This window comes from Trichechus manatus, unplaced genomic scaffold (genome assembly GCF_000243295.1).
Source record: "Trichechus manatus latirostris isolate Lorelei unplaced genomic scaffold, TriManLat1.0 scaffold00021, whole genome shotgun sequence".
Lineage (NCBI taxonomy): Eukaryota > Metazoa > Chordata > Mammalia > Sirenia > Trichechidae > Trichechus > Trichechus manatus.
Window position 1 is genome coordinate 7,669,443 of NW_004443957.1, and position 27,537 is coordinate 7,696,979.

The 27,537-nt window shown below is 43.8% G+C and overlaps 1 protein-coding gene across 1 annotated transcript in view; it reads right to left on the bottom strand.

The window, feature by feature from the left end:
• The window catches only part of TRIM67 (tripartite motif containing 67), a 75,152-nt gene extending 52,970 nt beyond the window's left edge, over window positions 1-22,182 (bottom strand). Inside the window, exon 1 of the mRNA XM_012554497.1 lies at window positions 21,136-22,182. Within this exon, the coding sequence (XP_012409951.1) occupies window positions 21,136-22,182 (1,047 nt within the window). The remainder of the gene's footprint in view (window positions 1-21,135) is intronic.
• Window positions 22,183-27,537: the final 5,355 nt, after the last annotated feature.

A 27,537-nucleotide genomic window follows, 5' to 3' on the forward strand; every position in this document is an offset into this window, starting at 1 on the left:
ATAAACCAGAGACTTCATCAGCCTGATACCAGAAGAACTAGATGGTACCTGGCTATCACCAATGACTGCCCTGACAGGAAACACAACAGAGAGTCCCTGATGGAGCAGGAGAAAGGTGGGGTGCAGAACTCAAATTCTAATAAAAAGACCAAACTTAATGGTCTGACTGAGACAGGAGGAACCACAGAAAACATGGCCCCCAGACTCTCTGTCAACCCAGAACTAAAACATTCCTGAGGCCAACTCTTCAGACAAAGATTGAACTGGACTGTGGGACATAAAATGATACTCATGAAGAGTATGTTTCTTAGCTCAAGCAGATACATGAGACTAAACCAGCAACTTCTGTCTGGAGGTGAGCTGGGAAGGCAGAGAGGGTTAGGAACTGGTTGAATGGACATGGGAAATCACGGGTGGAAAGGAGGAGTATGCTGTCACAGTTTAGAGAGAGCAATTAGAGTCACATAATAATGTACATATAAATTTTTGTATGAGAGACTAACTTGAAATGTAAACTTTCAATTAAGCTACAACAATAAAAAAATAAGAAAAAAAAAGTCTGTTCTATCTTGATATTGTCTTGACATCCCCTCCATATGGAAGTTCTGTAACTATACCATTTATTCCCTCTTTTTGTTTTGAAGTTGTCATTGTTTACTGAGTAATGTCTCTGGTTTCCTATTTTCAGTCTTGTAGATTTATTTTTGAAAATTCTTTATCTGGGTTGATTTCCGGGTGATGTTGTCATGTGTACTAATCTCAGGTTATTGTCTGATGTTGTTGCTTCTCTGTCCAAAGGACTCCCCTTAGTCTTTCTTGTAAAGTTGGTCTGGTTTTTATGAATTCCCTTAATTTATGTTTATCTGGAAATGTCCTAACTTTGCCAACATATTTGAGGGACGGTTTTGCTGGATATATAACTCTTGATTGGAAATTTTTTCTTTCAGAGTTTTATGTATGTCATTCCATTGCCTTCTTGCCTGCATGGTTTCTGCTGAGAAATCAGAGCTTAGTCTTATTGGTTTCCCTTTGCAGGTAACATTTCATTTTTCCTCAGCTGCTCTCAGGATTCTTTCTTTATTTTTGGTTTTGGAAAGTTTGATTATGTCTTGGTGATTTTCTTTTGGGGTCTATCTTATTAGGGGCTCGTTGAATTTCTTGGATGGATATCTTCTTGTCTTTCATGATATTGGGGAAGTTTTATGCCAGCAAATCTTTGAAAAATTTCTCTGTGCTTTTTTTTCTTTTCTTTTCTTTATTTCTCTTTTTTTTTTTTTTGGTCTCTTCCTGCTCTCGAATTCCAAACACATGTAAATTATTCTTCTTGATAGTGTCCCACATAGCTATTAAGCTTTCTTCATTTTTTTTTTTTTCTGATTGTTCCCCTACCAGATTGGTATCAAGGGATTTGTCTTCTATTTCACTGATTCTGTCATCCATTGTTTCAGTTCTACTCCTCTGTCCTTCCAATGCGTTATCTAGTTCTGAAATTTTAGTGTTAGTCTTCTGGATTTCTAGTTGCTGTTTTAGTATGGTTTCTAGTTGTCTATTTATTTTGTAATTTTAGTCTTGCATTGTTATCTTGAATTCTTCTAGAGTTTTGTCTGTGTTTTCCTTGATCTCTTTCTTGATTTCTTGGAGGGCACAATATATAAATCTTTAGAACTCCTTGTCAGGTAGTTCCATTACCATTTCTTCCTCAGGGAGGTTTCCTGGTTCTTTATTTTGATTGCTTGTTGGAGTCACCTTGTCCGTTTTTAAATGATTTGATATTGTCTGCTGTTTCCAAGGCATTAAGGTGTTCTTATACTTATTTATTAATTGTATGTTTGTCTGCTGTGTCCTGATATTTTGTTATGTTTTGATGTATCTGGGCAGGCAGGATGGGCATATTACTCTGGTAACTAGTCTGGAGCATTCGCCACCTGTCTCTGGGTATGTGGGGTAGCAGTTGGGTGTATGAGTGTGGGTCTCTGTTCACTAGTCTTGTGGGGTGGCTGAGGGTGGGTTGGGCAGGTGTTGGCTGCCATTCGACATTGGTCCAGTGGCACAGGAACAGATAGTGACTCTCACCAAGTGGGTGGTGTGGCTAGAGTGGCTGGCTAATGGGGGCGCAGCTGCCACCTCTTGCTGGATGAGGGGGGTGAGTGGCAGGTGGGGGCACACACGGTCACACTGCCACCACCTCTCACATGATGGAGGGATGGCGTGAGTGGCCAGCCAGCATGCAAGCAGTTGCGTGCTTGCTACCCCTTGCTGGTTGAACAATGGGTGGGGGTTGCAGGAGTGGGTGCAGGTGTGGTTGTACTGTTGGCTGCTTCTTGCTGGGTGGATGGGTAGAGGGTGGGGGGAGGGAGCAGCAGGCTGGTGTGTGTGCGGTTGCAGTGTTGCCATCTGTCATTGGGCCAAGTGGGGCATGGGCTGCAGGTGTGTGTGTGTGCACGTGCATGGCTGCTACTTCTTGATGGGTGGGGGTAGAGGGGCAAGCGGCTGTTGGGTGCATGCACTATTGAGCCACATCAACCTCCTGCCAGGGAAGGGGATGGGGGAAGAAGGTTGGCTGAGTTGGCGCGCAGGAAGCGTGGGGCAAGCAGCCAGTGCTGTGCCAGAGTGGCCTGCCACTGCTTGGCAGGGTCATTGGGGGGGTGGTGAGTGGGAGGGGGAGGGTGGCAGTCAGAGCTGGGTGGACGAAAGGGAGGCTTGTACCTTGGTCCCTGGTGGTCAAGGCTGCAGGGATAGGGGGTTTTTGCAGCTAATCATCAGGAGGGCAGGCGAAGGGTGAGTGTGTTCCTCTGGTCACCAAGCAAGTGTGTCTGGGCTCTTCCTGTAGGCTGCAGCCAGCAATCATGACCTTATTTCACTTCAGTATGTCTATGCAATTACTCTGTGTCCTGTTGGGAATTCCATGAAGTGGCCTTCTGTGCTCCTCACCTGTGATTGCTGCTGTCTTTGTCTCATTGTGCTGGGCTGGCTGGAAGGGTCCCCCTGCTCCCTTTCCTCTTGTTCACTGTTTTCAATCAGTTTCTTCTTCCAGTCAGTGTTTGATCTAGTTCTTTATTCTTTCATTTGATGCTCAGGGTTCCAGGCATGTTCTCTGTATCTGTTTTACTTGATTTCTCAGGTCTTTGCTGCAGAGGGACGGCGTGGTGTGTCTGATTAAGCCACCACTTTGGCTGGAAGTCAATTATCCATTGTTAAAAGCTAGGCCTGAGAGCCTTGCCCCTGCGTTATCGCCTAAGAATTTTATGTTTTAGTTCGCACATTTAGGTCCTTAATTGATTTTGAATTTGTTTTTGTGCATGGTGTGAGGCATGGATATTGTTTCATTTTTCTGCATGTGCAAATCCAATTTTCCCAGCACCTTTTATTGAAGAAATTCTTCTTTACCCATAGAATGGACTTAGCACCCTTGTCAAAAATCAGTTGACCATACATGTATGGGTTTGTTACTGGACTCTCAATTCTCCTCCATGTCTCTTGTTATACCAGTACCAGGCTGTTTTGATTACTGTGGCTGTCCAGCATGTTTTAAAATCAAGAAGTATGAATCCTCCTCCTTGGTTCTTCTCTTCCAACATTGCTGTAGCTATTCGAGGTCTCTTGCCATTCCATATAAAGTTGATGACTGGTTTTTCTATTTCTGTAAAGAAGGCTACTGGAATTTTTATTGGGATTGCATTAATCTATAGATTGCCTTGGGTAGTATTGACATCTTAACTATCCTAAGTCTTCCAATCCATGAACAAACATCTTTCCATTTATTTAAATATTCTTTAATCTTTTTCAACAGTGTTTTATAATTTTCATTGTATAAGCCTTTAACATCCCTAGTTAAATTTATTCCTAGGTATTTTATTCTCTTAGATGCTATTGTAAATAGAACTATTTCTCTAATTTTCCTTCCGATTTCTCATTGCTGGTGTACAGAAACCCAATGCATTTTTGTTTAGTCACCTTACACCTTGCAACTTTTCTAAATTCCTTTATTAACTCTAGAAGCTTTCTTGTGGACTCTGTGCTGAGGAACTGAACTAAAACTTTGCTTCCACCACTGCCGGTCCTGCGTAGTCACTGCCTGGTAGCCAAGAACCCCGCCCAGCCCCCACACCATGGTGTACACTCTACAATCCAGCCGGCTACCTCCAGGCATGCCACCAGCTCCCTTTCCTCCCTTCCTCCCTACCTGCCTTCCCTACCTCCACAATGGACTTTAAACTCTTCCAGAACCACCAACCCCTCCTCTGCCACCTTCTCCACCTCCACCTCTGCCCGCGGCCGCCTTTCATGCTCCTTCTCCCACCACCACTGCAGCCTAAAACACTCGGCAGCTGCCATCGCGGGAGGAGCTGTGGTCTCGGCCCGGTCATGATGCGCGAGGTGCCTTTGCCAAGCGGGGCAGCAGCCGTGCAAGGCATCCTCCTCAGTGGCTCTGGTGTTGTCTACACAGTCCCTGTCTGAAGCAAGAGTGGTGGGACAGGCAGCTGCGGATGGGCACTGGGACCCCCTTCCCCTGCCGCCCCAGAGTCGGGGCTGACGCGTGGGACCGGAGAGCTAGAGAAAGACAGATAGGATCTGTATGACTTAGCAAAGTACATCCACTACCTCCCATTCTCTGATTGTTATTTCTGAACTCTAATATAACCTTATGGGACCACGGACGTATATGTGGTTGGACGTTGCCTAAAAGGCCGTTGTGCAGCGCATACCTGTACTTAGAAACTATATACCCAAGGTTAGAATCTACAGCTATCCTAAGCTGTGCTGCTTTCAAGCTCCCCCCTACCCCATCCCTCCTGCTAAGTGGGCATCTAGGCCCTGAATCCTGACAAGCTGCTTCAGTATAGCTTTAAGGTAGGGGTAATCTTATCCCTTACTTGCTTCAGTCGTGTTGATTTGGCTCAACAAACATTTATTAAATGTCTTCTATGTCCCAGGCTCTGTGTGAAGGGCTTGGCAAACAAGTCCTTCCCTCGAAGATCTTATGGTAAGTCTTGTTGATGAGTCACTTATATAAACAGATAATTTCAAGAATATAGCTAAGCTATCTTAAAGATGTAAAGACTTTCAGACCCTGAAACAATTTCCTCTTCTTTCACACCATCCTTAGCCTTGATACTGGCAGTAATATCATGATAATAGTGATAACAGTGTCTTTCTTTCATTGAGCACTTAATATACGGTACATACTGTGTTAAGTCCTAAAAACTGTATTACTTAATACAATACTATTTGATTGCAAGTAGTAGAGTTTTAGGATGGTTGTCTCTAAAACTAAAAAAACTCTACCACTACAACTTGATGGCAACTGATATGGTACTGGTCTCTAAAACTAAATTTCTCATTCCCTGCACTGTACTGCCTCTGTAGCACTAAAGAGTTCACTAATGTCAGTCTAGTGAACTCATACTTAATATATTCTCCAGACAAGTTATGACTATCTGACCAATTGCCATTGAGTCAATTCCAACTCATGGAATCCCATCCAACTCATGGCACAGCCACCACCCATCTGTCAGTGCAGGCTTTCATGTTGCTATGATAATGAACAGGTTTCAGCAGAGTTTCCAGGCTAAGATGGGCTAGGAAGAAAGGCCTGGCAATCTAATGTCAAAAATCAGCCAATGAAAACCCTATAGATCCCAATGGATAAGGTATAGAAGTTTTGTAATATCTGGAAAAGGTCACACCAACATCTCCTGGCTAGCTACTATCATCCTACAAGATTAGCTGATTGTTTCTGACACAGCTGCCACAGATAATGAGGAAAGTGCCATGCTAATGAGTGTGAATGGCTCTTTTCAATATAGGCTCTGAAAAAATTCATAATTCCTCATTCCCTCATTTCCATACTGTTCCCTAGAATATCCCTTCCTTTATGAAACACTCTGTTCTGTGATTCGCTGTGAAGTTAATAAAGACTGCACTGGAATAATTTATAGCATTGATATTAGAGTGTATTTTGGTGTTCAGTTACCTATTCATTTATCAGATAAATGTACATTGTGGTATACTGGATGCCTGCTGCTCTGCTGGGTACTAAAAAAAAAAAAAAAAAAACCAAACTCATTGCTGTCAAGTCAATTCTGACTGATAATGACCCTACAGGACAGAGCAGAACTGCCCCATAGGGTTTTCAAGGAGCAGCTGGTGGATTTGAAGTGCCAACCTTTTGGTTAGCAGCCGTAGCGCTTAACTACTGCACTGGAACCAGAGTATGAAAATGAATAAGATGCAGGTCTTGCCGTCCTGTTGTTCAAAATACAGTGTTGTGTATGTGATGTATAAAATTGATTTAAAAAAAATACTAAGAATACTCACACTTCTCAATTTTAAAACATACTATACAGCTACAGTAATAAAAACAATCTGGTTCTGGTTATAGATATATAGACTAATGGAATAAAATTGATAGTCTAGAAATAAACCCATACATCTACAGTCAGTTGATTTTTAACAAGGGTGCTAAATCCATCTAATGGGAGAAAGAATAGTCTCTTTAATAAATGGTGCTGTGACAACTGGATTTCCACATGCGAAAGAATAAACCTAGATACTATATATAACAACTAACTCAAAATGGATCAACGACCTAAATGTAAGCACTAAAACCATAAAACTCTTAGGAGATCATATAGGAGTAATGCTTCAGGACCCAGTTTTTATCAAAGGATTTTTACATATGACACTAAAAGCATAAGCAACAAAAAACAAAATAGATAAAATTGAACTTTATAAAAATTAAAAACTCTTGTGCATCAAAGGACTTTATCCACAAAGTGAAAAGACAACCTATAGAATGGGAGAAAATATTTGGGAAGTATATATCTATTAAGGATTTAATATTCAGAATATATAAAGAACTCCTACAAGTCAACAACAAAAAGACAACGCAATTAAAAAATGAGCAAAGTATTTGAATATCTCCAAAGAAGATCTACAAATGGCCTATAAGCACATGAAAAAGATGCTCAATGTCATTAGTCATTAAGGAAATGCAAATCAAAACCAAAATGAGATACCACTTCACGCCCACTAGGACGGCTATTGTCAGAAAAACAAAAAACAACAAGTGTTGGTGGGGACGTTAGGAAATTGGAATCCTCGTTCATTGTTGGTGAAATTGTAAAACTGCGACCAGTATGGAAGACTATTTGGCAGTTCCTCAAAAATTTAAACATAGAATTACCATATGACCCAGCAATTTGACTCCTGGGTATATACCCAAAAGACTTAAAAGTGGGTATTCAAAAAGATACTTGTACTCCAATGTTCATTACAGCATTATTAACAATAGTCAAAAGTTGGAAACAACCCAAGTGTCCATCACAGATGAATGGATAAACAAAATGTGGTGCACACATACCATGGAATATTGTTCAACCCTAAAGAGCAATGAAGTTCTCGTACATGCTATGACATGGACGAATCTTGAAAACATTATGCTGAGTGAAATAAGTCAGTCACGAAAAGACAACTATTATATAATCCCACTTATATGAAATACATAGAATAAGCAAATGTATAGAGACCAAAGTTTATTAGTGGTCGCCAGGGGCTGGGGAGAGGGGTAAATGGGGAGTTGCTTAAAGGGCACTGAGTTTCTGGGAAGGGTGATGAAAAACTATGGAAATGGATAGTGATGATGGTTGCACAACATGGTGAACGCAACTAATGTCACCGAATTGTAAACTTAAAAATGGTTGAAATGGCAAATCTTTTGTTATATATATATTCTACCTCAATAAAACAAAATAAGAAAGTCTATCAATCTCTGTTAGCTAAGAGATATCGTTGATAGGTATAAGTAAGAAAAGTCTAATCAAGATGAGATTTTATTTTCAAAGATGTCTGGAGGATTAGAATGAGTGTCCATGGAGAACCCCAACTGACAGAAAAGGAAAACTGGGCACAGCAAAATCATGCTTGCATGAAGAGCAGCCAGAGACCAGAGAGTAATTCCGATTATGCTCTGGTAGTACCGAGAACAAGCGTGGGATAGAATGTTTGATGCATGAACCCCTAGACCAGAATTCTGACTTTGCCAAGGTATAATGGCAATTTACTGAGCCAAGCCAGGTGAGGCTCTTCATTACCAGGTAACCAAGCTGCTTCATCAGGAACAGGTCAACTCCAGTCATTAGTAACCATGAATTGTTTCTGTGAAAATCATGTCTGATGAGAATTTGTTTTTAGAGTTGTTTCTCCATGGGAAAATTACAAAAAAGAGCATCTGCCTTTTTATTTGGACTCCTCCTTCCTTTTCACCTATCCACATCTTTCCAATCCTTTGAAACCCAACTCAATTTCCATCTCTTTGATGAAGTCTTCCCTAATGTCTATTGTTCTCATGACCCTCTACTTTGTACTGATTTACACTTAAAGTTGATTCCATACACTTTTAGCACTAATTATTTGTGCTTTGGAGTTGTTCTTTATATCCTGTGCATAAGAGGAAAGACAAGCTCTTCTGTCCATTTAAATAACTAGCACAAATAACCAATCCAAAGTCAGTTTCTTAATCAACTTCTTTAAGGCCCCTACACTGCAACTTTCCTCCTGGGTGCCTCTTTTCTTATCTGGTTTCCTCACTTCTCTTTTTGCCCCCTCTCTTTCCACTGCTGTCCCCTTTAACTTAGCAGAGCAAATTGAAATGTTCAAAGGGTTTTTGCTGCCAGATTTTGCTGGCAAACGGTAAATATAACAACATGGGTAAGTAATGAAAATTTACAAGAATCTTCAAAGGAGTATAGTCAGGCTATTTCTGTTCTTCATTAAAATTTAAATGAAGCTAGGGTTTAACCTTTCTTAGCCTCTCAAGCTAGATTTTCTCTAACATGTGGCTTCTGGAATCCATTTATCCCATTATCCTTTCACTGTTGTCTCTATGCCTAGTATGTTTTCTGTATATTTCAGTTGCTAAGGGATAGGTAAATCTCTCATTTTTATTAATGTCATTTCCATTAATGCCGTCAATATTTACCAGTTTCCCAAACAGAGACCTAAGAGTCTTCTTAGACTCCTCTCACATACCCACTATATTAAATAAGTCATTAAATCTGGTCAATTCTTCTTCAACATCCTTTACGACTTGCCCTCCCTCCATCCTCCCTTCAGTCACTCCCTGGTTCTGAGCTACACAGTCCCTCATGGGCACCATTTCATCAGTCTCCCACCTCTAGTCTAGACCCCTCAATGTATGTTCCACATGGTTAACTTATTTGGTATTTCTAAAACACACCACCATTCGTCCATCAGTTTGTCACACTGTGGTGGCTTTTGTGTTGCTATGTCACCGATATTCACCCATGGTGGACAGGTTTCAGTGGAGCTTCTAGATTAAGATGTAGTAGGAAGAAAGGCCTGGAAGTCTATTTCTGAAAATTAGCCAGTGAAAACTCTATGGATCACTACAGAATATTGTCCGATACAGTGCTGGAAGATGAGCGCTCTACGTTACAAGGCCACAACAATGGACCCAAGCATACCAATGATCATGAATGTGGAGTAGGACTGGGCAATGTTTCCTTCTGTTGTACAGGGGGTCACCATAAGTTGGAGTCGACTTGACGGCAACTAACTACAACAAAAACAACATTGATCTTGTGTCTCCTCTGTTTAAAAATCCATCAGTGACCAGTGCTGGATTAAGGCATGTGAGGGCACACCAATAATCTGTGGTGCCCCTCCCCTGTTTACTCACACATTTGAACAGAATATGTGAGTTAGATATATACCTGTATATATGTATGTGTGTGTGTGCGTCTTAGCTATCCCTGATGTTACTTCTTTTTAAATGTAACTATGATATTAAAGATTGAACTGAAAAGTAGCATATGCGATTTTAGCAGAATGACATGAACTGGATTATAAAAATTTTAGTGCATGCAGGGTACTAAGATTTTTACTATATACCACATTTTCTACGAAAAGAATATCCCACATATTCTACAACAAAGAAAATGAGTCAGTGAACTTAGTTGTTTCAACAATCAATGTAAAATTCTATTGATCTCCCACAACAAAAAATTTACTTTCACCAATTTTGCTTTAAAGGGCTCATATTTCAGTTTTGATGCTTGTTTTTTAATAAATGCTATAATTATAAAGAAACAAATGAAAAGATGTCATAAAAGAAAATTTAATCATCAGAAAACAAATATTACAACAAAATACTATATCTTATTTTTAGATAGATCTTTCATCTCTAACATGTTATAATTAAGAATATTTCTTTCTGTTCTTTGCTCTTACAAATTCTTCAATGATTTTGTCACAGTTAAGCTGCTAAACGATATCTACTTCCATACATAATAAGGATAATAAATCAAATCTTTTTTGAATCATTGTTGTATGTTTGCTTTTCCTTTTGTCCTGTCTGCTTGGCATCAGTGAGTCTTTGTTTTGGACAACTGAAGCCCCTATTTTGTTGATGCCCTAAGCACGTGCTTACCTTGCCTATTGGGTAATCCATCTCTGTCAGTGACTCTCTTTTGCCTACTATCTAACGTACCAGTGGAGAAGGGACTCATGAAGCCTTCACAACCTGGCTTCTGCTACCTCGAAAGCCTCTACTACCCCACAGGCTCTGTTCACTCCAGCCAGGCTTGAGGACCTGCAAGTCTCCCCATGAGTCTTTTGTTCTGGCCTCTCCTTCCTTTTGAAAATGCTGTTACCTCTGCCTGGAATTCCCCTTTCCCTGGTCTTCTTGGTAGCATCTGGAAAGTTTTCTTGAATTTTTTTCAAGCAGTTAAGCCCTTCCTTCTTTGTGCTCTGATACAGTCTGATTTATAGCAACATTAAGTATCATCTCTAACACTGCTGAAATTATATAACTACATATCTGATTCCTCTGCTAGACTGAGTCCTTGATGAGCAGGTCACCTTCTATTCATCTTTGTGGCCTAGCACTCATTAGATGATCAATTGATGTCTTTTGTATGAAGCATGAAGACTGTAGTAGACACTGTTGATGCCTTTCCCCTCCCACACCTCTCAGATCATCAGAGTTCGCCTAAAGTTTTGGTTTCCTCACACTAACAGTTTCCCAGCTCGGCAGCCTAGCTCTCTTCTCTGCCTCTGCCTCACGGCTTTTTCTGGTATAATGAGGGTTTGCACTGCCTCAGGCAGGCTCCCCACAAGTGCTGAGGGGTTTATACTGAGGACAACCCCCAACCACTGGGGATGAGAGTCCACAGATAAACGCCACAGCCTCTAAATCCAAAAATCAGTTGTCATTGAGCTGATTCTGACTCGTGTGTTCAACCCCATGTGTTTCAGAGTAGAACTGTACTCTGTAAGTTTTTCAGTGATTGATTTTTCATAGGTAGATCTCCCGGCTTTTCTTCCAAGGTGCCTCTGGGTGGACCCAAACCTCTAATCTTTCGACTAGCAGCCGAGCATGGTAACTGCACCACTTAGGGACACCCTAACCTCTATGACGTGTTAAATGTAGTTTCTCAGTGGGATTCCCTGTCATTCCTGTCTCATTTTCCATGTCTGCTTCCTGAGAACACTTTCGAAAGAAACTACCTGCACTCAAGTCCATGTCTTGATCTGCTCTTGGGGGAACTCAACCAAAGACAAACGTTTAACCAAATTCACTTAATGTGTTTGCAGAAATGGTATCATATTTCTCAGTGTCCCTCTGCTTCATGTAAGTTGAATATACTCTAATCCTTAGCACTCTACCAGCACATAATAAGCTGCTTGAAAGGAGGAACTAGATTTAAGCATCTTTCTTAACACCTTGCACAGTGCTATCCATTTAGGTTGCCTCTTTTCTTTCCCAATTAATAAAACTCTTACTCATCCTCAGCTCAAGCATCATCTTCTCTTCAAACTTTCCCTCATTGCTCTTTTCCTCCTTCCAAACTTCTGGTCAGAATTAATTGCCTTGGGTGGGGTGGAGCGAGGCACACTATGCGGACCTCCGACCATGGCATGGTGGACTGTGGCACCAGCCCAAGGACTGCACAGAGCTTACAAGCCATTGATATTTTCCATATCTACGTAAGCAGGGGAGTCCCTGGGTCGTGCAAACAGTCAAGTGCTTGGCTGCCAACCAAAAGGTTGGAGATTCAAGCCTACCCAGGGGCACCTCAGAAGAAAGACCTGGCAATCTACTTCAGAAGAATTAGCCCCTGAAGACCCTACAGAGCACAGTTCTACTCTGACACACCTGAAGTCACCATGAGTTGGAATCGACTCAATGGCAACTGATATGTAAGGAGGGAGAAGAGTCTTGTTTGGAGGCTGTGGTGCAGTGGGTTTTCTTTTATGCAGCCTTTCTGGCCCTGGATTTGTAATTCTCCCAAAACGATTGATCAGGCCACAACCTGCTAAAAGAGTAGTTGGTTTGCTATCCACATAAGCGCTTTGCAAGCGTTTCGTCAGTTTGCTATCCACATAAGTGGCTTGCAAGGATTGGTCAGTTTATGATCCACATTTACATGGATTGGCTGACCACCCCCCAGCCCCCGCCCCAAGTAGTTGACCTTTATTTACCAGGATTGGCTGGGGAAGTCCCACCTGGTCTGACCTTTACCAGGATGGCTAAGGGACCCTCCTGGTGACTGTTAAAAATCCTAGAATATGATCAACAGGAGCCAGGAGGGAAGCTTGTCCTTTGTACGTGGGGGTCTGCACTGAGAATCTCCTAGAAAAGCTGTAACATAGGTTAAGGGCTGTAGCACTGAGCTGGTAACACTCACTGAGCTGAAGACTAAGGACTGAGAGAAATGATGGCAAGCACAACAGAGCCCAGAGGCAGAGAACAGCAACAGTGGTGCTAGTGGCAGGAACCACAAGACCAGCAGACAGTGGTGGTGGACAGAGTCAGCCCGCAAAGTGGAGCTGGTCACCTTCAGGCAGGTGGACCCCAACGGAGCTGGGCTCCTCTGTGCGGGAGGTTGCCAACAGAGCAGAAGCTTGGGCATAATAAACCATACAGGGATTGCCCGTAAAAGTTTTGCCTCAAGAGCCACGGTAACGCTGGCTTAACCCTGGCAGTTGCCCAGGGTTGTCCCAAAGCTGCTGGTTGAGAGCTGGACCAGCAAGCACAGGGGTCTAGATCTAGCTAAGAAAAGCTTTGGGGACAAACAGAGAGATGAAAACAATCACGCGGCACCTGACCTGATGACACACGTGCTGAGAGAGAGACACCTGCTGACACCTGGTCCACGGTGTGCCCACCCAGTGATACCGAACTGGACTTAGGTAATCTGGGAAGGGTGAGCAGGTCCCCTTTTAGACGTAAGTGAGTTCCTCTCCTATGATGCTAAGTGGGATACTTGTAGGGGTGGAGGGAACAGGGTCCCTCAAATCCGGTCCCGTTGTTCACTGTTTGCTTTCTATAAGTAATCTGTTCTTGTTGTTTACTGTTTACCTTGTATGAATAATAATAATAATGGTCTTTAATTACCAAACTGTGCAAGTTTCTTGTGTGTACCACTCAATTGGATTGAATAGTAGAGTCCTCATCCCAGTAGTCTTATTGCTGCTTGCAATTTTGAGGCAACTTGCATGTGTTTATGTATACACTTGATGAGCAAACAGCAGGTCCAGAGCAAACTGCTCCCCTTTCAAAGCTGAGTAATGAGCAGAAAAGACCCCGAGTGGGATCTGTGCATATAAAATATGGAAAGGGACATGACAAGATGTAATTCCAAACAATCAAAGGGAAGGTAATAGAAGGATGTGAAAGTGACCTGACATCCATAAGGAAATAAATAGAAAAAATAAAATAAAATCATTTCATAAATGAAAACCACATTAGGAGCTGCAAGAGGTAACATCAATCCTCCTGAAATCTCAGACAGTTAGATGAAGGATAAGTCTGAGGAAATTACACAACAATGTGGAAAAGAATAAAGAGATAATAGTGATTAGAGACCAGATGGAAGCTATGAGAGTCAAAGAGATCCACCATAGTCAAAGTTGGTGTTTTAGAAGAAGAGAATAGAATAAATGGAGAAGAAGAAACATTCAGAAATACAATGCAAAACTTTTTTTTCTAAAACAAAAGGGCATATAATTACACAAATATAGAGACAACATGAATTGGAAGGAATTCCGCAGAGTCATTAGTATGGAGATATATCTTACTAAACCGGAAAGATAAAGAAAGAATCCTACACATATGTAAGCAGGAAAAACGAACAAACAACAGGCCATCTCTAATGGAAAAATAAAATCAGCTCAGTCTCAGACTTTTCAGCAACATAATGAATATTCTGAATGTAATTCAGAGGGTAATAGATCAATGTCTAAACTGTTGAGGAGGGATAATGTGATTGGATTAGAATGTCATTAAAAGACAATGTAATGACATTTGGAAATGTATGAAAGCTCTGTAATTACAGCATTCACAAACCTCATTGAAAAATCTACTTGCAGCCAAGTGAAGATCTAGTCAACTGAAAGATGAATTCATGAAAATTCCACAAATGGAGAAGCTGAAGTATGAAAATACTGGGTGTCACAATTGAATAACTAATGACTCAAACTGAAATAATCTGAACACAATGATAATAGACCCTAACAAAAATTTCTGACAGGGTCAACAGAGCGTGGAGTTAGAGTTGGGGTGAGGGCAAGGGTGAGACAATGTTGTGCTAATGGCTCCATCTTTCATAATATTTTGTGAATCTGATAAACTGAGAAGACTAATATACTAAAAACAGACTTTGCATACCTTTAAGATTTACAAGTTGGGAGGAAAAAAAACAACAAAATAAGAAGATAAATCATTGAGTAAAGGAAAACAAAGACAACAACAGGAAGAGTATAACAGTTCTTCACAAGAGTTAGGCTTATGTCTATTGCCCATGGGATGAATTTATCTGGTATTAGGTCTAAAGCTAAATTCCTATTATTTACTAATCTAAAACTACATGTTGTTTACATATAAATCAAAGTCATTCAGAAAGTAAAAGGATGGCAAAAATATGCCAAACAAGTGCAAACGAAAAGAAAACAGGCGTATTATTTGTGTCCAAGGCAAAAAGCTTTAAATGGAACAAGTGACTTACGTTATTTATTTTTTGGTTCATTAAACTAAGAAGAAAAATTTAGCCGCCTTCTCGCCACTGTTCCCCCATCACTTTATTTAGATTACAAATGCAGCATTTATTCCACTTATTTATATTAGGTTGGTTGTAAAATTATCCCTTTCCTCTACTAGGCCATGAGTTCTGCTGTGGTCTGTTTTTATTTGTATTCACAACACTTAGTACAGGCTTTGGATTACAGCAGGTGCCCAAGGCATGTTCATTCAATTGAGTATTTTGATTGAAAAGTGCAGAAAGCCATGGACTGATGTTTTCCCTTCATATGCTAGAGGAAACACAGATTGCTCAGGAAACTGGAAAGGAGCAAGAACACCAACACACGACGGCACAAATCCTGCCTACTTTACCCGGGAATTGCTAGAGAAGACATCACGCTTGGAAGAGTAGTAGTTGTTGTTAGAGAAGGCAAATTCCTAGCCAGTAGTTAAAAATATAAAAACTTGTGATCTTCTTTTTAAAAATGGCTCTAAAAATAATATAAAATAGAAAAAAAAAATTAATAGAAATAAAACAATACACCTTATTGTTTCTCCCTATAGTTCTCTGCCCACATTAATGTTTATTATTTATGTAATTTTACTGTTGGGAGAATAAACAGGGATAAACTTTATGGAAAGAAATTTGGCAATATTAATCAGTCTTAAAGACGGGCACACTTTGATACAGCAATTCTGTGTCTAGAGACTTATCTTAAGGAAACGATTAAGGTGGTGGGCATTGATTTAACTAGAAAAATGTTTATAACAGCAAACGATTGAAAACAGCCTAAGATCCAGCATTAGGGTGTTGATTAAATAAAGTAAAAATCCTTATGATGAAATGTCACGCAGCCATCAAAAATGATGTACTTTGATTGACAGGAAAATATTTATTTTATACTGTTAAAGGAAAAAAAGTTATAAAATAAATATGCAGTGTGATTTTAGGAGAAAAACTCCAAAATGTTAGAAGTGCTTTTCTCTATAAATGGGGTTTTGGGATGATATTTAATTTCTACATTTGTAGTTTATGATTTTTCAACAATATGTTATTTCCTACCAGTGTAATAAAGAAAAGAAATACAAGTATTAAAATAGACATGCTGTCATCATAGTACGTGTTTTGTCCTTGTCCCTTCTATATAATGTCTGTCAGTGGAGGAGGTTTTTCCCCTGAGGCTTTAGAGGCTAAACAACTTTTCCTATCTCTTTTACAAAATGCAGTAAAACCTGCAAAAGCCAGAACCTGTGTAAAGCAAGGTGGAAACCTGTCAGAGAAGGAAAACTCAAGTATTTTCTACTAATAAAGAGCTATAAAAAAGTGGTACCCTGAAACCTGTCAAAGGTGGAAAACTTGTGAGTTCAGAAAAAACAAGGCAGTCCCAATGAGTTCTGGCTCTCACAGGTTTCATTGTAATAAAGGAAGGTGCTGAGAAATCCAGTGCTCTTTAGCAGAGCCTCAGGACATGAGAGTAATCTGAAGTCCTGTCTTCCCGAATGTTCCAGGCCACATTACCTCCTTTGCTCTTTGAGGTTCTGGGGTATCCATGATATTTTTTTTAAACATATTTCTATTCTCAGTGGCTCTCAAAGGGTTTCTGAAGAAGGGCTCATTAAGCATTTCCAAACCTCAGTTCAGGAATCAACTTCTACCTGTTTTAATTCAGGATCAATTAATTGTTCCAAACAGGTCAGAATCTTCTCTAGAGCAGGACTGACAGGAGACTGTTGACATCCAGTGACCTGTCAAACTGGAGAAGAGATACAGGACACAGCGACCTTCCCTGACTTCAGAAAACTAGAACTCCGTAACCAACAGGCAAAAAGCCCAACGCTGTTGTGGAAAGCTGCCCTATGTCCTTTCCTGTCTTGTATTTCACAATATACAGTTTCTTCGGTCAGAGGTCCTTTGAAATGGTTAATCCTCTTCTAGAAGAATCACATACAAATGTGTTTAGCCAAGCTCTAAAGTTTTTCACACAGTTTTTAAAAGGTGACAATCAGTCCTATTTTACAATAAACTTAAGTGTTACATAGAGGCCTCTTTACCAAAGAATTCCTAATCAGATGGTGAGTCCCAGTCACACCAGAAAGGAATGAAGGCGTGATGAAGGCTTCCCAGTCAGAGCAATGTTGGGAGAATGCTCATGCCCCAATTTTAGTTCTGCTACCACACGAGGCTTGGCCTGGGATTTTTAGATAACAACAACAACAAAAAAAGCCAGAGACTTGAAGTTTTACTAAAGAACTCAAACTGCCACAGTGGGAAATGCTCGGAAACTGAGCATTCTAGCTTATCTTTCAAAAGTAGCCACCCTCACAACTCACAAGGGTGGTCTACTCTTCTGCCCTCAAAGCAAGACCATGCGCTCTACCAGGGTGTCCTCCTTTACCTTTTCTTTTGCATCCCAGCCCCGAGTTGAGACGCTCATAATAAGCACTCAATAATTTCCCTTTCTGTAGGAAAACAGCACCTGCTGAAGGAGACCAGCAGAGCTTTCTGTTCATTCTTGAAAACAGGCTTTCACAAAAGTGTCTCATAGCTTCTTCCATGAAGTATAGAGATTTAAAATTGACACCCAAGATTCTGCATAGCCGTGTTTCCCACAGGTGATTATGGGTTACACTGCCCCTCTCTATTGAACAGATACAGAGATCACATGTACTTTCTATATTTCCTCATAACTGCAATGTTGGTTGAGGACAGAATTTTTTTAAACTGTTGTTGGTGCCAAACCAAGGATGATCCGTGATTTTCCCTGCACAACCTTGGTTCTGGAAACCATACCCCATTTATCCAACTCACTTTTTCATGTAAGAGGCTCAGTCTCTCTTAAGATTGTAAACTCTTGTCTCAACTCATGTTAGTTTCTCCTCTTCACTAATTCTAAAGATTTGGGTGGCAACACTCAGCACTAGTTCTAGCCCTCTAGGCTGTGAAAATTTAACAGCTCATGAAATCTGAATTTTAGATTTAGAATCTACACTTCATATCTTGGTAATTGATCACAGTCTCTTTGCAAATGATTTCTTCATTTGTAAAACAATGTCTCTTCACTCAAAAGATGAAATAAGTAAAGCAGTTACAATTACTGTGAAACAATATGCAACAAAATATAAGTGATAAATAACAAAACTATTTTAGGACTCTGCATTAGCAACATCACAAATGACTAGCGCACGTTTTCTCCAGATAACCAATGAGGAAAGCTCAGTGAGGTAAAATAAGTGCTCTTTACTGAGGCTCTGTAGGTATTTGCAAGTCTAGCGGTTTTAAATATTAAGACTATAAAAATAATAAATAACATTTATTAGTTACTATGGGTCAGATACTGTGCTAGAGACTAAACATACAGTAGTATTGTACTTAATCTTTACAACAGTTATCTGAGTTACTTATTATTCATCAGTGCATTTAAAATCTGTGCCTAAACTCACACAGCTTAGTAAATTGCAAACCCTGAGATTTGGATCCAGGTCTCTGTAACTGTAGAGCAGCGTTTCTCAAAAGAGGCACCTATTGACATTTGGGGTTAGATAATTGCTTTTTTTAGGAAGATGTTTCTATGAACTGTAGGATGTAGCATCCCTGGCCCCTACTCACTAGATGCCAGTAGCATCCCCTAGTTATGACGACCAAAATTGTCCCTAGACATTGCCAAATGTCCCTGTGAGGGATGTGGAAGGAGATCATCTCTGGCTGAGAATTACTGCTCTAGAACTAAGATTTGACTCTGGATGGCCCTTCTTCTGAACTTTTATGAAAATTTCCCTTTCCAGGGTAGATTTCTACAGTATCCCCCATTTGTTTTCTTTTCCATTTTTTAAGTTTAAAAAATGTTGTTGTTGTTAGGTGCCTTTGAGTCAGTTCTGGCTCATAGCGACCCCACTTAGAACAAAACACTGTTGGGTCCTGTGCCATCCTCACAATCCTTGCTATGTTTGAACCCATTGTTGAAGCCACTGTGTTAATCCATCTCATTGAGGGTCTTCCTCTTTTTTGTTGACCCTCTACTTTACCAAGCATGGAGCCTGGTGGCACAATGGTTAAAGTGCTTGGCTGCTAACCAAGTGGTCGGTGGTTCGAACCCAGGAGCCACTCTGCAGGAGAAAGAAGTGGCAGTCTGCTTCCATAAAGACTTAAAAATGTTAAATTACAGTACATACATATGCTTATTGTAGCTGATGAAATTATATATATTGTTGTTATGTGCTGTTGAGTCGATTTGGACTCATAGTGACCCTGTAGGACAGAATAGAACCGCCCCATAGGGTTTCCTAGGCTATAATATTTCTGGGAGCAGATCACCGGTCTGTCCCAAGCAGCAGCTGGTGGGTTTGAACTACTGACCTTTAGGTTAGCAGCCGACTGCTTAACCATTGCACCACCAGGGCTCCTTCAAAATTACATATAGGAACTTTATATAATTTACTTACGTATGTATGTATGTTGTTGTCAGGTGCTGGTGAGTCAGTTCCAACTAATAGCGACTCTATCAACAAATATATATGGTATATTTTGGCAAAGTAGAGAGTCAGTGAAAAAGAGGAAGACCCTCAATAAGATGGATTGGCACAGTGGCTACAACAATGGGCTCCAGCATAACAAGGATTGTAAGGAAGGTGCAGGACTAGGCAGTGTTTCGTTCTGTGGTACATAGGGTCAGTAAGAGTTGGAATTGACTTGACGACACCTAACAACAACAACGTGTATAGTGTACAGCACATATATGCTATATATATGCCATGTACATGTCTACAGCAAGTCTATACAGGAACAGCTGATCTCTTCATTTCCTTTCATCTGTGCTCTTCTTTTCGCCCATTGGATAGGTGATACAAGCCTTGACAAATTGCTTTAATTTCTGTGTTTTCCTCCTCAATCAGAATACATATTTCTGATTGGGCAGTATGGAGACCTCTTGCCTCTTTTAGGGGGGGGAAGGTGATAGTTTACTGGAAAGAAGCCACAGAATGATAGGTGTCTGAATTTGCAAATGCAGTTACAGGTCCTTGAACAAGGGTCTCTAATTCTTCCAGGTCTGGCTCATTGATCTCTGGTGGCAGTGAGTTCAGTTGCTCAGCTTAGGCTTTCTGGTGGGAAATTAGTCAGAAGAACTGATCCCACTTTTGCCAAGGGGCCTGATGAAGGGCCTGGATAATTTCGGACCTCTCTCTGTCTCTCGGTATCAGATACACTATCAGTTACAAGTTCATGAAAGCTGTCTTTAGGGAGTGTTCCATTTCCGCCTGGGGAGTAGCACACCCCCTTCAAGGAAATCCCTGGGGAAGAAGGCCTGTGTGCAGCCTGCAGGGGTGAGGGTTTGTCTTACCAAGAGCTTACTTTGCACACTCCCCCACACTGCTCACACTGCTGCTGCCCCGGAGTGGCAGAATCACCGAGTAAGAGAAAGTCTCTGGGGAAAACGACACTCCTTTCTTAAAAGGGCACACACCCAAATTCTCAACAGACTTGAGGCACCACAAGGTCCATGAGGAGTCACATCTTTCCTCTCTACTTAGAAGGCTTCTAGGGGTAGAAGGTGCCAGAGACAAGTTGAGAGAATAGGAAATTTTCTCCTCTGGAAGCCGATAGGGGTTCTACTCTGCAGGAAATAGTGCATTCCTTCAAGAGAGGGCTGGGAGAGTCCTTCCTTCCTTGAGAGCAGATTAACCAATTGCAGGAAGGCATCAGACATTTTCCTGCAGCAGTAGTAATACATGCAGTTCAAAAAATAGTCTTTTCAGAAGGAGGAAGAGGGTCTGGATGCTTTAACTCAGGCGGGGCTATCTACCTCTGGGTTTTGCGCTTTGTGACGAATCATAAAACCTCAGGTGGGAGGAGACCTAGTAAGTCATTTTCCCATCCCTTACCATCCCCAACACCCAGCTCACAGTACCTGGCGTTCTCTAAGTGTTTGCCAAATGACTGACTGACAGAAGGAATGAATGAATGAATTAAGCCCTGCTTCTATCTCTGGCCGGTTCTCTGCCAGCTCTCGAAGGAAAAGACCAAGGATCCCTCTCCCTCGCACTCTCTTCTTTTGCGGCGCCCCCTGCTGCCCGCGCTCTGCCCAGCAGCTGCTCACCTTGTGCTGCTTCCACATAGCCGCCAGGGGCTTCACCTCGTGCTTGCTGTGCCGGCCCTCCTCCAGGCACTGGTAGCACACAGGGGTTCGGCAGCTCACGCAGTACATGCTGTAGTTCTCCATTTCGTGCTCTGGGCAGGTGGGGAACTTGCGAGCGGCGCTGGTCCCTGCCGCCCCGGGGCCTCCTGGGCTCTTACAGCCACCGCCTCCGCTGGGGGCGCCCTGGGCCGCGCTGGGGGGGACAACGGCAGCCTCCGCGGGCGCTGGAGGCGGCGGCGGCTGCACCAGGCGGTGCTTAACGAAGGGTCCCCGGGACGGATGGCACTTGAGCTGGCAGGCAGCGCAGTAGAGCACGTCGCACTGCTCGCAGAGCGTGGCGGCCGGCTCTGGCGGGGTGCGGTCGCACAGCTGGCAGATGGCTACAGTCGCGGCTGCGGACGCCCCTGGCACGGCCCCGCGGCCCTGCTGGTAGCGCTGGACTATGGCCTCCAGCAGCCGGTTCCTCTGGAAGCCGCGCAGGCCGCGGTGGTCCAGGGAGGCGCTGCGGTGGCATTGCGGACACGTGATGGAGCTAGAGGAGGAGGAGGACAGCGAGGAGCAGGCGGCGCCCCGAGCCGCGGCGGCCGAGGAGCCGGGGGGCGCGGGCACCATGGGTAGCACGCGAACTCCGTTGGGAGACTTGAGGCTCGGAGTGTAAGAGCCATAGCCGCTGTCTGTCTCGCTGTACAAGCTCAGCTTGTCCGCGTGGTCTCCGCCGCCTCCTGCACCGCCGCCACTGCCGCTAAGGCCACCAGCTGCGCTCCCGCCGCCGCCGCTGCAGGCAGGGCCAGTAGCCGAGTCGTAGTCCGAAGGGGGCGCAGCGGCGGCGCCCGCCGGCAATCCCGAGCCCCGGGTGTGCAGGAGCGGCTGGGAGAGGTGCTGCTCGCTGTCCGGGGTCTGCACGGCGATGGTGCGAGCACAAGGCAGGCAGACGTTGTGAGAACAGGGCAGAATGATGGGCTCCTGAAACAGGGATCCGCACACTGGACACTTCAGCTCCTCCTCCATGGCAGCGCGGGCGGCCCTAGTTGCTCAGGGGAGGGTGGGAATGGTCGAAGCTCGAGAGGCGGCGACGGAGGATAAGTGTGGCTAGCACCGGTGAGCCAGGAGGCAGCGGGCATCACACAGGCATGCCTGCTTTACAACCAGAGGGCACGCCCCTCTCTCTGTGTCTTGTGGCCACCGCCCTAAGATGACTAGGGTAAAGAGAGGGGAGGGGGATCCTCACCTTCCCGCGAGGATCCTGCACCCAGAGGCTTCAACCCGCGGTCAGAGTCTGGAGCCAGTCCCACCTTGCTGCCCTGACCGTGGCCTGCCAAAGCGCTCTCTGTGATGAATCAGCACGAGCGCCACCAGCGGCTGCAGAGCGCTCCTCCTCTCCACATGAGGACCAGCCGCCGGGCTGCCGATTGCTAGCTCTCTTGTTTCAACCCTTCGGCTCCAGTGGGCAGCCGGCTGCCCAGATGCTCCCTTTTAATCTGCTCCTCCCCTCAAAACGGGGCCGATTGGTAGGTGAGCAGGCCGGTGCGCAAGCTTCTCGGTCGTGGGACTTGGTTCAGCACCAGTAGGCGGTGGACAGCGCCCGGGCAAGAAAGGTGGAAGCCTACGTTCCAGGCTGTGCTGGCAAGGGGGCCGCTACCAGCCGAGACGCTGCGGCCGCTGGCACCTCTGCGCGGCCCGGGACAGTGCGGCTCGCCCCCCTCCCCGGCTTCTGCTGACGCGGGGCCGACTGCACGCGGAGCTTTCTCCCCGTGACCGAGATTGACCTGCGTCCCTGGTTTGCAGCCGCTGCTCCTGCGGCGCCTCTGACCTTGGCAGCGCGACGATGCAGCGAGCAGGAGGAGGGCGAGCGCCAGGCTGGCTCGGGAATCCCCTCCCCGACTCCCTCCCGCCGCCGCCGCCTCCTCCTCCCAGCTCGGCGCGCAGCGGAGTTGTAATTTCCAGGCAGAGAGTAATGGAGAGGAGGAGGGACGAAGCGTCAGCTCAGCAAATAAGGGTTCGCCTCTTACTGCTGAGGGAGTCAAGAGGCGATTTTAAGGGTTTCGCAGAAAGGATCATTGTTAATAACAATCCATTATTTGGATTGGATGGATATTGCATCTTGAATTAGTGCAACTCCCTGCTCCTCCCCGCTCCTCCCATCATCTGCCTTGTCCACTCCCGCCCCACCCCCAACCAGAATAAACACAGGGACCTAAAAAGGCAGTCGTTTAGAAATGAATAGGCAGCATGAATAGGCAGTCGCTTCCTAAATCTATGCTTCAGTAAAAAAAATACAAGTCAGAAAATGTCGGACAGCCTGGAGTCAAAGGGCGAGGTTTTATTTATGGCTTGAACCATAAGCCATTTTGTCTCTTCATTTCAACCAAAGGCGCTCATCCGCGGTCGATGTCAGTCATCTATACAGACTAAGCAAGGACGCGAGGTGGGGTTTACAAAAATGGGGCGCCCGTGTGCAACGCGAGAACCTGCTGCTTTAGGCCCTTCCCCCCTCGGAACAGAGAGAGCACTTGGGACCTGGCCTTAAACTGGTTGAGGATGTGGCGGTGTGGGGAGGGCGGGAAACCAGCAAGCAAGGATGTACGTTTTATGAATGGAAAAATCTTCACATTCTCAAACGCCAGCCACGAACGGCGGGAACAGCCTCCCACCCCGCGGCCCCGGCTGTCTCGTCTGCTCCACTGATGCCAAGGGAAGGATGTGTAGGAGGAGGCAGAGGAATGGCTGGGTGGGGAGAGCAGAAGGAAAGCGCTCACAGCGCAGCCGGCTATGCCTACGGAAGTTTCTCACTGGCGTGAAACAGACACAAATTAGGAAATCATTTGTTTAAAAACGACATGAATATAGAAGTGACACTTCCCACTTTTCCCCGAGCGCTCCGGTACTCCAAACGAAGACTAAAGATAGGCACTGAAGCCCAAGGCATGATCCTTGGCGTCTGCCAGTCACTGGGCGAGGGAGCGCTGCTGGCGGGGCTGATCAGCAGCTGCAGGAAGCTGCAGCAGTTCCCGAGGCTCTGGTTCTGGGCGGGGCAGCCTGCAAGTTGACCACCTGGGAGAGGGGTGTGACGATGCACCCCTGACAGTAAGCAATACAGAACCCTGGGAGTCAGGACTTGTCTTGGCTTCTTTGGTTCCTTTATTGACCACACCTTGGTGGCGGGTGAGGGGGAGGATTGGTGATTCAGTGGTAGAACTCTTGCCTTCCAAGCTGGAGACCCGCTTGTATTTGGGCCAATGCACCTCATGCACTGCTACCACCAGTCAGCCAGTGGAGACTTGCCTGTTGCTGTGATGCTGAACAGGTTTCAGCGGAGCTTCCAAACTAAGATGGACTAGGAAGAAAGGCCTGGGAATCTACTTCTGAAAATCAACCAGTGAAAACCCTAGAATCACAACAGTCTGATCTTGTTGTGCATGGGGTCCCCATGAGTTGGGGGGCCGACTCCAGGGCAGCTAACCATAACACGCCACACCTTGAGAAAGTTGGTTATGTTTTCCTAGTTTTGGATCCTGCGTCTGTTAAATGAGTATTAAGATAATACTTATCTCAAGCGTGAGAACTAAATGAGGTCATTGTAAATACTGATTATATTTTCTGCTTCTTATGAATCTTAAGCTCAGCTTTGCCCATTGCTGAGCAGCTTGCTTCCAGTTTGTCTAACACCCTTTGCCTCCGAGTTGAAGAGCAGGCCAATCTAGTGCCAGATAGAGCATCATACAGAGTTAGAAGACCTGACTGTATGTCCCCTCACTTACAGGGACATAGAGCAATTATTTAACCAGGCATCAGTATCCCCAGATGGGAGATGGTGACAAACCCATCCTAATCTGCTGTCTATAGATAAGCCACAATGAGCTTACAATACATTCATAAGCTTTCAAGAAAGTTGCTATGAAATTTACGGTTTCATGGCAGAAATGCGGTGGCATGGGTACAGGTGGTTCTGTACTTGAATGCACTTAAAGATGCATTTCTTGTGATTCTAGCAGTATAATCACTCAGCCCATCCCAGCCTAGGCTCCTGGTGAGTACAAGGAACATCATAACCTCTTATGGTTCTACTGTGAACAGTCCTGCCCCCGACCAGCAGATATATGCCTAAGACCCACTCTGCTCTGTTGTTTCAGGCTAAGGTAAAATGCTTGGGGAGGGGGAGGTTTGTGGAGGGGCATGTAAATCTTTTCCCTGTACAGAAGAGCTTATAATTTGAACAATTCTGTCACTCAGGCTTAGCTGAATTTAATTTTCCTTGGGGAGGAAGCTCATCTAATACATCAGACTTCTACACCTATGTATTTCTCACAAGCCATCCATTCTCATCACCCTAATTCCGTGACCTAAATCAGCTTAGCTTTTCTGGGGGATTGGCATCTTACACTGAGTCGGTCAATCAAATCCCACTTCTCACACGAACTGAATGAATGCATCAATCCAATTCTGTTCTGACACCAACCGCACAAGTAACACTTCTTCCTCCAATCCCTGGAGCTAAGTCAGACCTCATAAGTTAAAGAACACAGTCTTCCAGGCTGCCAAGTCTGCCCAAGACTTCAGACACCAGCTACAAGCTTGGGGGTCCCCATGACAGTCTCACTTCTGACCTGCTAGTTACCAATTTGGAGATTGCCCACTATCCTTTCAGGATACCAACCACAAGCTCTGGGATTCCCAGGGCCTCCTTCACTTCTGACATAAAACAAGACAAAACAACAACAACAACAAAACCCATTGCTGTCGAGTCAATTCTGACTCATAGTGACCCTATAGGGACAAAATAGAACTGCCCTTCAGGGTTTCCAAGGCTGTAAATCTTTATGGAAGCAGACTGCCACACCTTTCTCCTGAGAAGGGCTGGTGGATTCGAACGGCTGACCTTTTGGTTAACAGCTGAGCGCGTAACCACTGTGCCACCAGGGCTCCTTCACTTCTGATGTACAGTACTGCCTCTAATCACTTCCTCGGGTTCAATAATTCACTACAGTGACTCACCGAAGTCAGAAAAGCACTATACTTATGATTACTGTTTTATTGTGGCAAAAAGGATACAAATGAAGAGACACAAAGGGCAAGGTCTAGGAAGGTCCCCAATATGGAGCTTCCATGTCCCAAAAGATGCACTACTCTCCCCTATGACCCTGTATCTTGCACTAACCAGGAAGCCCAGGGAGCTCCGTGTCCATAGCTTTATCGGGGCCTCATTACATAGGCGTGATTGATTGAACTCAACCTCCAGCACCCCTTCCCTGAGGTCAGGCTGATATCATGTGATGGGCCTTTCTGTCCCGGCTAGCCCCCACTCAGGAGTCATCTCATTAGCATAATTTGTTAGGTAGGTGTGGTCTGGAGCCCTCATCAGAGACACTGCAATCACTGGAGAGATCTTAAGGTATTGGAGATTCTCTCTCAGGAATCAAGGACGAAGACCAAATTCTTTGAGTAAAGTTAGCTGTAAACCCTACAGGTGGATTGGCCTCCTACAGCTGCTTTATATGAACAGAAGTTACACAGCTAACTCTGAACGCGTCACTGTAGAGAACCATAATTACTAACAATTGTCAATATCATCTATAAGACATCGTCTTTCTGTCCCATCTGTGTCATGTATATAGAGGAGTCATTTTATTTCTCTAATCCTCAGGCTTTTTCTATTACAAAATTTAGGGATAGAACTAATTGAATTTTCAATTTCTTTCCGATTCTGAAAGTCTTTGTATAATAGCTGTTGTTAAGAATGACATACCCACCTAAAGAAATGACTCACATGAAGAAATTTGAGCCCCAAGTTGAAGGACGTATTTTTCTTTTCAAGTCACAAGTATGTCCTTCAAGGCTGTGCCATGTGGAAGGTGAGCAAGTAATAATATTTGCATTGAACACTTGACAGTGTGAAGTTATATTCTCTTATATAATCACATTTAACCCTCACCACAGCCCTGGGAAGTAGGCATCACCACATTTCCTCAATTTTCAGATGCACATATTTTAATGTTTCTGAAATCAGAAAGTATCCTAAAATTAACACATACTTCTCTTCTCCCTACCTTTACCTTAAAAATCAATTATTAAATTGATGGTGCATCTTACAATCACCTAGAATCATGGAAATATTTTATTATTTTTATTTTACAGAAAACGAAACTGAGAAGAGGAAACTCAAGGTCTCACAACTAGTAATGGTGGATCTAGAACTGATCTGACTTCAAGTTCAGAGCATTTTCCTTTAAGCCACAGTTGCTGATGGGGCCTTCAATCCCAGCTTTGAGTTCCTGGTGAGCAGGAGAGGGGAGACTTACCATGCTCTATGTCATTACCCAGGGCTTTTGAACATCTGAGTCTCTCTGCCTCCCAGGCTACCCCTGC